Source organism: Narcine bancroftii, chromosome 8 (assembly GCF_036971445.1).
Source record: "Narcine bancroftii isolate sNarBan1 chromosome 8, sNarBan1.hap1, whole genome shotgun sequence".
NCBI classification, from domain to species: Eukaryota; Metazoa; Chordata; class Chondrichthyes; order Torpediniformes; family Narcinidae; genus Narcine; species Narcine bancroftii.
In genome coordinates this window covers 45,344,639-45,355,689 of record NC_091476.1, presented here as the reverse complement: position 1 = coordinate 45,355,689, position 11,051 = coordinate 45,344,639, and the positions used below count along the sequence as shown (strand labels likewise).

General features: G+C 43.9%; 1 protein-coding gene across 1 annotated transcript; it reads right to left on the bottom strand.

The window, feature by feature from the left end:
- Positions 1–1,317: 1,317 nt before the first annotated feature.
- On the bottom strand, positions 1,318–4,235 carry LOC138741990 (zinc finger protein ZIC 3-like). Its single transcript, XM_069896187.1, has 3 exons — positions 3,287–4,235; positions 1,485–2,486; positions 1,318–1,394 (listed from the first exon to the last, which is right to left on the bottom strand). The coding sequence occupies exons 1-3, from the start codon at positions 4,233–4,235 to the stop codon at positions 1,318–1,320; spliced, it is 2,028 nt and encodes a 675-aa protein (XP_069752288.1).
- Between the last annotated feature and the right edge of the window lie 6,816 nt (positions 4,236–11,051).

Genomic DNA, 11,051 nt, shown 5'->3' with positions numbered 1-11,051 from the left:
GGAAAACACATCTCCGACAAAGGAAAGCCCGTTCGATTCAGCGAGGTTGTTAGGACAACGAAAAACTATCCTTGGATGATTAGTTCCACTTCAAAGGAATTTACATTCAGTGGTGGAAAAGCACTGCTTTTTATTTAACCACAGGGTTTTTTTCCATTAAGAGGAATCGTATGTTTGCTCATTGTGTTTAATTTTCTCCATTCAGAGAACACTTGTATTAAAATAAATAGCAGGACCATTATAAACTGCAAATTGTGCCGTGTAAACCGATAAAAAGAATCTATGAGGGGAGGAAGAAACAAAACAGGAGATATGAAGAGCGGTGTTAGACTACACCCTTATAACGTGAATAGGAAAAAGCGATGCAAACTCTTGGAAATATAGGGTCTTTTTTTTTTAATCGCACGGCCGAGCAAGGTTTGTAAACGAGGGCGTGTCCTCCTCCCAAGCTGACTGTCAGCCAACCTGCCAGATTCCTGCAGAGAAACTCTCACTCCTCTCTCTTTGATTCAATGACAACTGGTTCAAGTGACCCGCAGTTCAGTGTATTGATTATTTACCGTTGGAACTGAAATATAATATTTGCAGGTCTATCAATCACATTTGGACATCCCCTATGGCATTTCGATAAACTCATATTGTTTGAATACGTTATATTTCCATTTTTTAAAAAAAAAATTCGCCCAGTTTTGTTGCAGTTTTTCAGGATGGGACGGGACGGGATTAGTATTCAATTTTTCAACCTGCATTTAGATCTCAAACCATTGTAACAGGTTCGGCGGAGATATCCCCATATGGATGTGTCTTAAAGTAATTGATCTCTTAATTCGATTACAAAGAAATACATCGATAAAACGAACACATGTAATCTGGAAATCCAAATCGACTGCCCTAATACAAGCTGTCATTTGAAAGAATAACGCCTTTCACTGAACGGGACACTTTGGAAGATATTTATGTGTCATATTATTCATTAACCCACTGTTGACACGGTCAGAAATGGACCTATTAAAAACTCATTCTACCGGTGAAGGGATCTGTTCACAATGGAGATTGAAGCCATCAATCCTGCCACGGAAAGTTTCCCAGTCCGGGAAGCGCAGCTGACAACCTGGCACCTGCTGTTCAGGCTGAAGCTTCTGTACCGCTTCTCGGGTTCATTCATCTCCGGGAACAGGCGCCAGTGCTCACAAACCACCGCCTTTCGGAAATCTCTCTCTTGAAAGACTCTCCAAACACGTTAATTAGCACGTTTATTGTTCCACGTGTTTCACATTAATTAGTTGTGAATTAATTTGTATCCAAATAACCAAACTATTAAAGAACGTTGCGTTCCAGGTTTGACTTTTGAATTTTGGGTATAATTGCCCCAGTCACACCTGTGTTAAGCCATCCTTGAACATCAGGAATGATTTGAAGGTTAACCAAAGTTTCCCGTGATATCCCAGACCTAGTTCAGTTCAGAACCTTTGGGGAATGCCCACCCTCCTCCTCAGACGAGCATCCCTGGTCCGGAATTCGCGCACAGCCACTGCCGTGTCTCCTTTGACAGGTATACCAGGCATTCAGGAGACCGGCGGGCGGGGCGCGTGTCCTGGAGGCGAGAGCGTGGAGCTCCACACCCTCTCCGGTAGAAGGCAAAGGGCGCAAGATAGAACCGACCTGGTTTCCATTTAACGGATTCAACCTCGTTTCAGGTCGGTGTGAGGGAGAAGGGAGCAGACGAATGGAAGGTACCGATGCACTTCTGAAATTAGACCGGCTCAAAGGCATGAAATTCATTCTCCTTTCCGACCAGCTGGAAGGGAGCGAGGGAGCTGGGGCAGTGGATCGCATCAGGGATAAGGGCTCCATTCTGAGGTCAGAATGAGGTGCGGCCATTTGGTAATTGAATTCACAGAGGCTGGTCGAAAACCCATCGAAGGTGGCCGTAGCTTTGATTCCAGTGGATGGATCCAGTTTAATTCCATGAGGATTAGAAGCTAATCGGCCCGGAGAGCATTCTGTTTGAACCGGTGTAATCTGGTCCTCTCTCCTTTCGATCTTGGCTGCGGTCATCGAGGGTACAGGTGCACCAGCTCCTGTCATCGTCGCCGAACCCAACGTCTCCTCAAGCCCAGTGCAAGGCGGTGAACCCAACCTAGGAGTTGGAAGTGATTTGACCTCTGAATGATCGAAGGGTAACGGGCACGACGAGGCACTGGGATGGTTTGAAACGATGTCCCCTGATGAATAGTCGCTCTCTGGATCAGAATATAAGCCTCCAGTGAAAGGTTCCCGTTCATAGTTCAGCGAGAGCGCGGGCTTGTAATGCATTTTCATGTGCTTTCGGAGCGAACTTGGGTGTGTGTACGATTTATCGCAGTCTTTGATTTTACAGATGTATGGTTTGTCACTTGTGTGGACATGGGAATGTTTCTTCCGATCGCTGCTGTTCGCGAACCTTCTGTCGCAGCCCTCGAATTCACACTTGAAAGGTTTTTCACCTTAACAAAAAAATGAACATTTGAAATATTTCGCAGATGTAAGAAAAAAAATAATTGCACAGTCTTTAAACTCCACAAAAACACAAGAAAAATTGTTCCCAATCCAATTGTACAAACATCGGCACGAATAGGCAGGTGTCTCAAGTGACCCCACACCAAATCCCTCACACGGGGCCGTCATGTGTTTAGCTCTAACGGGGTTGCCCAAGGCTTATTGCTATTTAAAAGTGTTCTGAATGTGTAGAGCACCTGTATCGGACTGAATGAGGACATACAAATTGAAATTCGTGTAAGATTTGCAGGAGTAAATAGCGATCTCCCTGGTTTGATCCAATGGTATCAGAAACAATCAACTATCGCTATCTTCGCATTAAATGCTGATGCATTTAAAGGACAGTCTCGTTGCTTTCTAATTCGGATAATTTCCTTCGGGTACAGAGTGGGTGACAAAATATAACAGCCAGGAAACAGGAGCAAGGGGGGAACAGGCCGGGTTACTTGAGGTAGCAACCCGTTCTGGTCCAAAACAATTCCAAGGTAGGGACATCTATCTGATCAATTGCTTAACTCGGCCACTGCAACTAAGCCCCAAGAATCGTTTCCTCGATTCATCTCTGCATGAACATCTGGATTTTTTCGTTTTAATAATGTGATATAAGTGGTAAGTTATGTTGTTTATCTTTGCTGACATCTTTCTTATTCCGAGCAGCTCTTACATCGATATACAATAGAACAGGGTGTTCTCGACTGTGCGACAGAAAGTTAATAACAATCCAGGCTGATGAAGCAAGCACACTGACCTGTGTGAGTCCTCTTGTGGATCTTCAGGTTTTCGGATCTGGCGAACACCTTTTCGCAACCAGGATACGGGCAGTAGAACGGTTTCTCACCGGTGTGAACTCTGACGTGGTTTATCAGTTTGTATTTGGCTTTGAAGGCCTTTCCTTCCCTCGTACAGTTTTCCCAGTGGCAAACATGAGAAAGCTGTTCAGATCCCGCGACGTGCTCCACCGTCAGGTGCGCCACCAGCTCGTGCATGTGGCCGAATGTCCTGGAGCAGCAGCCCTTGGGGTTCTGCTCCCGGCCAACCCACCTGCAAACCAGCTCGCGTTTGATGGGTTTCAGGTATCTAAAAAACGGAGCGGTGCCGCCGTGAGCAGATAAGCTCAGGTTCAGATTAATCGGGCTGTAGCTCTGCAGCAACGAGGCCACGTAGTGGTCTCCTCTTACACCCGGAACTGGGCTGTAGTGGCGAGACCTGGCGATGAGTTCCCCGGGTATCCCCAGAGGCATCTGCTCATTGACAGCCCTGGAGGACGGCATGCCACGGAAGCTGTGGTCGTGCAAACCATGGACGAACGGTTGACCTGCATTCTCCGCGTGGCTGGTACACTCGTTGTACCTTCGCCCGGCCGAGCCAAAGGCGCCCTGCGGCACGCCGGCGGCAGAGTGTTGGTCCGCTAATCCTGGCATGCAAGATGCCGAGAAATTCCGCCGGCCCACGAAGTCCCTGCCAGCTCCTACACGATGCCCAGTAAAGCCTGAGTAGGATTGATAGGGGGCGGCGAGACTCGCACAGGGAGTGACTGCTCTCCCGGTGTGTTCCGATATATTCTGCGCGGGGCTGAGTTTTAAAGAGAGCGCCAAGTGTTCTGGGGGCAGAGGTGACGGCCCCATGCTGAGCTCGGTATTGCTCTCTCCCCGGTAGACATTTGAGAGAGGGTAACCACTGAATCTTGGCACGGCCATCATGATCTGTTGGGATTGTCCTTCAAATCCGCTGATCTCAGCGCTGGGCCTGCCGACCAATGCCAGTGTCCAGAAGCCCTATAATCTGCTGCTTCGCATCAATCTCCCGGCGCTCCCTTCAACCCAGATCGGGGAGCAAGGGTGGAGATGCTCTGATCCATATTTCATTCTGCCATTCTGCATCAGTCCCCTGATCTCAGGAGCACAAAGACATCAAAACAGACCAGGGTACTGGTATAAAAGCACAGCGGGAAGGTCTGCTTTTTAAAATGAAGGGCGAGAGGGATTGGAGGGATTTTTTAATGACTGACGCGAAGCGAGTTTGCTGAGGAAGATACGCATGCGTTCGCAGCGTGAATCCTCGCTAACATTTTGCAAAAAAAAACTTCGAACAACACTGTTTATCATCACGCAAACCTATTGTGTTGTCTGGACGGTTTAGGCACGTCAAAAGATTAATGCGCCGTCAATAGTGCAATACTGCCCAAAATATTGAAAAAGTGAGACCTTTCAAATGGTTGATAAATCTGCAGATGTGCCATGTAATTAGCTCCGGCAACTGTTGTCCATTAGGTTGTATCAGTCGCAACCGTGAGGGACCCTTGCAACAGGAACCAAAACACGACTCGCTCTTGGGAAATAACTTGGTCAGCGGCCGAGGAGCTGGGGGTTTAGTAATAACAAAATAGGCGTGGCATCTTAATCGTTTGAAGTACTTTCACTTTGTTCTGCATTTTCTTCTCCAATATCGACTGACGTGTCATTCTATCGGCCCAAAAACATGTGCCATACAGGAATCGTGACGTCAAGAAATAATTCGCTAACTCCTCTCTCTCTCTCTCACACACACACACACACACACACACACACACAATACGGAACACATACTGATACACGATCACATAGATACACAGACACCGAAAGGGCCGAAAAAAATAAATATACTAATTTCAAACCACATACAAACATTAACCCACAAAAAACAACAGGGAATCAATTCGCTGCACTTGCCTTGATAGAGACATTTGGAGATATACACACTTACAAACCAGTCACACATAAACACCCAAAGGGTGAGAACGGAAGATCGTTTATTTTTAAAGACATCTTTTAAAATTGAAATTATAAAGCAATTTATTTGAAAATATATTTCGGAAAAATTATACGTAATAGATTTGACCAAAAATAGATACTCTGCGCAGGAATCTGTCCTGGAAAAAACTCGCAAATCTTGTTGAGTCGATGGTTAGCTAGATATTCGTTTTTCACAAAGTGCAAACGAAAATAACCCTTTGCTCCAATTTAATGAGAAGAAGTCGAGATTCCATTAGTAACTTGTCCATGGGAAGATGACAAGTAACGGAACAATTGTTCGTCGCTTTATTTTCGTGTTCTGCACACTGTCGCAAAACTGCGCTGCCAGCCTGAGCTGAACCAGTCCTGGCTGTTTCCATGTGCCGTCGTTTCCAACGCCCTGAAATCCGTAAGCGCGGGCATAGCCATTGACTTTGGCTGGCCCAGAGCCTAAGCTGAACCTATTCCGCAGTTCATGTCGGGACAGGGGTTTCACTCACTCACGTCGGTTGTTGTGAAACCAAAATATCAAATATCTCAGTGGCCTGGATTCATATAGAGTTGAAGTGAAAGGAATGCCAACTGCCAGAAAACTTCGAGCAAACCGTGTGGTCTTGTAGCTACTTTTCATATTAAAAATAAAGAGAGCAATCATCAAAAACCCACCCCACCCAGCACACGAGCTGTTCTCGCTGTTACCATCACGAAAGAGGTAGAGGTGCCACAAGACTCGCGTCACCAGGTTCATGAACAGCTGCTACCCCTCCACCATCAGACTCCTCAACCACAAACCCAATCAGAGACTCATTTAAGGACTCTTACTTGTGCACTTTATTGATTTTCTTTTTGTTCTCTCTGTATTGCACAGTCAGTTGGTTTACATTCGTTGTCTGTTTACTGTTCTTTTATTTGTTTGCATGTTTTACGCTGAGTACAGTTTACTTTTTAGTGGGAATTTTTTGTTGGCATAGCCAGATAGAATTTAAAATCCCCCCAGTTCAGTTTTCGTTTAGAGTTTACGTTACCATTTATCAGTATGGGAGTTGAAACGCAAGGGGTCCTCAGTTCAAACATAGTAATTTAATTCTTTATCATTTATGCTTCTTTTTGATCCCGGTATTTAATGTGATAATTCAATAGGACCGCCACACATACACACGCCAGAACATCTAGTTACAGATAATTTTAAATGCTCTGGTCTGAAATATGCGCTTTAAAACGAGTATAACTCTATATTTACACACACACACACGCACGCACGCACGCACACATCTTATTACTTGGAAATGTATTAATTTCAATTGATTGTAAGGTTTCTGTTTAATTTATTTTCGCTTATGTGATTTTCAAAAATTTCTGAATCCTAAAACACTGATAAGGTTGGACGGAAATATTAGAATGGGAAGGTCCTCTTTAGTTTAAATAGTATTCTGTTCAGTGCACAGTCAAACATAATTAGCTAAAAATTCATTCTGAATCAACGATTTGGTGTTTAGATCCTAATTTCAAATGTTAAAATTAGCAGAGAAAGGATATTCCGTTTGATAATTCAATCTGATTCGGGGAAGGTCAGAGAGGTTCCAGTTGAGTCAGGAGGCGCAAACAAAACATCCATACCGCCGCTGGCCTGTTGTAATTGTGAACTATGTTACATACAAATCGCCAGATTAACTGGTTGATCGATAAATCGACAAATAGATCGAAACAGATACAGATTCTCCAGTAGTTACATAAGGCTACTCAGTGGGTCGAGCAGCAACTATGGTGGAAAGAAAGAGGGTTCTAATGGAAATCGTTGAGCTGACACGCTTTTTTTGCTGAATTCGCAGTTATAATGTAGGAAATGCAATAGCCAATCTATACACAAGGTCCCGCTAATATATAAAGACCACAAATAGTGAGAACGAGCTGGGCGGAATGCGGGGTGGGGGCGATGGTGCTGGGGGATATTTCCCTGATGTTGATATATTGGCCAAACTATCGGCGACCTCCCCGCTACTCTTTGACCGAATAGTGGCGAGGGGTCCTTCACTTCTGACAGAGTGGACAGCGCCGCGGGTTAATATCTGTGAGAGGGCCTTCAGGCCCTCGCTGGCAGAGCCCGTCTGGATTTCACCGCACAACTTCCAGGTGTGTTACTTAACCCATCGATTCGTGCGGCGGAGGTCGGAGGGGTTGCTCACCGAGTCATTGGCGCTGTTATGATGTGTATACACGCCTGGAGGGTTTTTAGTGTATCAGGAAGGACTGGCGAGACGCGACATGTGAGTGGTGCCGAGATTTAAAGACCGTCCCCTGACGGTGAATTCAGGCTGCAAGCCCAGATGAAGGGCTTGTATTGTGGTTACGCTCGGCAGCCCGTCCGCCGAGTGGCGACTCACACAAATACCTTCAAGTGTTTCCTCACTGACGTTGCTTCTCCAGGGTCAGTCACGCAGAAAGAGGTCAATAAAAAGTAGGTGGACAACAAAAGAGCAAAATACAATAAAACCACCCTCCGGGTCACAGGTCAGCACCATTACTGATTGAGATATTTACAACTCTTCTCAACTGCAAAAGGTAATCGTACAATGAAGCCGCACTTCGGAAGGAATAACGCCTTGCTTCCCTCGACTCCGATGGACGCTCCGTTGCAATTAAGAACGGTGCCGGTTTATTGATAGAATCAGCACATTTGACTGATTCCGCAGAGGGTGAGATTTATGATGGTTCAGGCTTGTTGATGGTCTATTTGCTTTAGGTTGTTCTGGACACCAATAAAGGCCGTTATTCTAGTTCGCATCTTCCATCATGAAATGGGCATAAATCATTCCATCCAGGATGGTACATCGGTTATCGATTGATTGGGCTACAAAAGAGGACAATTGAAGATTTGTTTGCTCGTCTTATCTTTTAAGCAAGATTGATCATTTACAAAAATTACAATTGTGAGCCTCTCGGGTGTTCCTCGATATCGATGTTGCTTCGGAAGTGAAATCTTGAGATTTCTTTAAATTTGACCGCGAAATGTAAGAATAACAATTTGTCATTATATATTGTATTTAACATGTCAATTGTACAACGGTCGACGGAAAGAAAAGTTCACAAAATATATCTGGGAGATACTGAGGAGCTGGAAACGTGTATTCATATTTATTCTCCTCAAACAAAACAAAATGTATTAATTTCTACTCGCACCGACAACCCTTTTCTTGCTCGGTGTTTCTCAAAATGATCATAAATCGATTCGCTTTTTTTTTGTTTCGCTAAAGTTACAAGTCACCGTTCAAATTGTTCTGTTTAAAAAAAGCAAACGAACTTGTTTAGTCATAGAATCGGATGAGACACATTGAGTCCCTCTCTGTCACTGTCTGTCTCTCTGACTTTCTCTTTCTCTGTGTGTGTGAGAGAGAGAGAAAGAGAGAGAGAGAGAGAAGCGAAACGTGACGCTTCTGAGATTTGTTCAGATTTGAAACCATTCGAACCTGCTCTTGAAGTGAATGAGTGAGAACAAACGATTCCCTTCCGCAATTTTAAACATTTGTATTTTTTATACTGAAATTCCACTGCGTTGCAAACCGCTGGATATTTACTACGTTTTTATAAGAACATTTTTATTTAAAGATAAATCACACTTGTGTTTTATTTACCTTGGGTAAATAACAAATAATGGAAAATATAGCCCAGAGTTCGTGTTACATGGTGAAAGAATCCGGGTGGTCACTTCATGAAAATTTAAGAAAAATACTAAATGTCTTAAGATCCTTGAGTCCTTTATAAGTGTGATCGTATTTGCGACCAGTGTTCGGCCGATCGGTCACACCGGATGCCGCGATGGGATGGAAGGATTTCACCTCAAAACTGGTGACATGTTTTGGAGGTGAAGAGAAATTTTAGATAAATTGAAACCGCTTGGGTCTGGTTTGAGATGGGTGAAAATCTCCACACGTCCTTACCAAAGTCTTCGTTCACAAACATAAAATAACAGTTTCGGTCCGATTTTGTAAATTCAGAATTGAACTCCTGTTACAAAGGGAACGGCCGGTGTTTCGGGCATTCGTGAAATAGAGCGATGTTAATTTAAATTAGTTATTTTATTCTGATTGATTATAGTTAATCGTGGCTATGATTATAATATGTATCAAAAAGAAAGGCGATTAATCCAGCCCGCAATTTGTCGGATATTCTGAGGAAGCCAGAAACTAAAACAATGCGGGTTTCAAATTCGGTCGACCCAATTAGTTTTTAAAACCAAATACTGTCTGCCATTTATAAAATAAACGCAAGCTGCGTAGAATCGGTTTATTATTTCAGATCATTTTGAAAAATAAGAATTGAGTTGGCTGCTCTCGGATCTGCTACTGCATACACTTCACCGGGTAAATATTAAATCTCACAGCTGTCAATGCAAGGAAAAAAATAATTCATTCCAAAAAGCCGAATATGACACGTAATGAAAAAATCCAACATGCTTTGCTTAATTTGTGCTGGTTCGTCCATGCTACAGAAACAAATTCATGGCTATTCCTACGAAAGTGAGTGAGAGAGAGTTCTTCATCAGGCTATTTCATTATGAAAGCATTGATCAAACAAACGGGCCTTTGTCTCCGTTACACTAAATAAGAGAAACGTTTCTCTGAATTATGTCGCTTTAAAGGATCATTTTTCAAAAGTTGTATTCAATATATAATCTAAGTTCGCAAAGCAGCCGAACAATAGCCTAGTTCGTATTTGTTACATTTTAAATTGTAAAACATTGTGAGTGGACTGGATTAGGCGGTGGATTTGGGGCAGCAAGGGGAACTCATTAAACACTCAGCTATCCAACAAAGCAGTCCACTTTTTTTTTCAGGAATGGTTTCTCCTCAAAAACAGGTCCCACTTGTAGATGCTATTCGGCACAAATATGGAAAGATATTAAGTCGCATCGTGGTCGCTCGTAAACGAAGTATTTGCCAGAAGTCTGTGTTAGGAGAAAACCAATGGTTCCTGAGACCATCCAGGCGCTATTTCGGGGGCGGGGGGTGGGTGGAATGCCGAGACTGCCTCTCGTTCACTGTGGTGAAAGGTTTATGTTCAAGTTAAACTCTGTCCTCCAACTCTTTTCCGAATTCGGTGCCTCTCCGCACGGGCTGGCTTTGTTCTGCGATCGCCCTGCTGCCGCTCCGATACAGAAATTCAAGTGTAACCGGATCAGGGACTTGATTTGTAAGGTGTGATGATGAATTCTCTTTGTTCCGAAGATAACAGTTGGCTCAAATTATTTTAAAGGCAGCATCACAGGGTTACACATGTGGCAGCTACAAGTCGGAGGTCAAAGAGTCTGTCTTGCCCTTAGCCGGCTACATCAGAAGGCCGATTCAACGGGATAGTCAGTTGATGACCTAATTCAATTACGCGTTTTTGTTACAGAGAAAACGGAGCACGTGCGTCTTGTCATTAATTATCTCCCAGAAACAGCTCGGGACTTCAGTGAACATTCAAAGTTCGATCCCCCGAAACATTTTAAAGGGGATTGTGGTGCGGACACCATTCCAGTTTGATGACGAATAAAAATTCTCGACCTATCTGTCTTGCTAATTTGGAAACTGTGCACCACCTTTTTTATAAGAGGAATATTCGCGAAGGAGTTTCACCGATACTGTGCAGGGAAATTCGGAATTATTCACTGAGGTGTTATTTGCAAATTTACAAATTAAAATAAAGACATAACTGAATGGGGAAGAGTTTGGGTGGGGTGGGTGGGAGGGCACCAATTCCTGT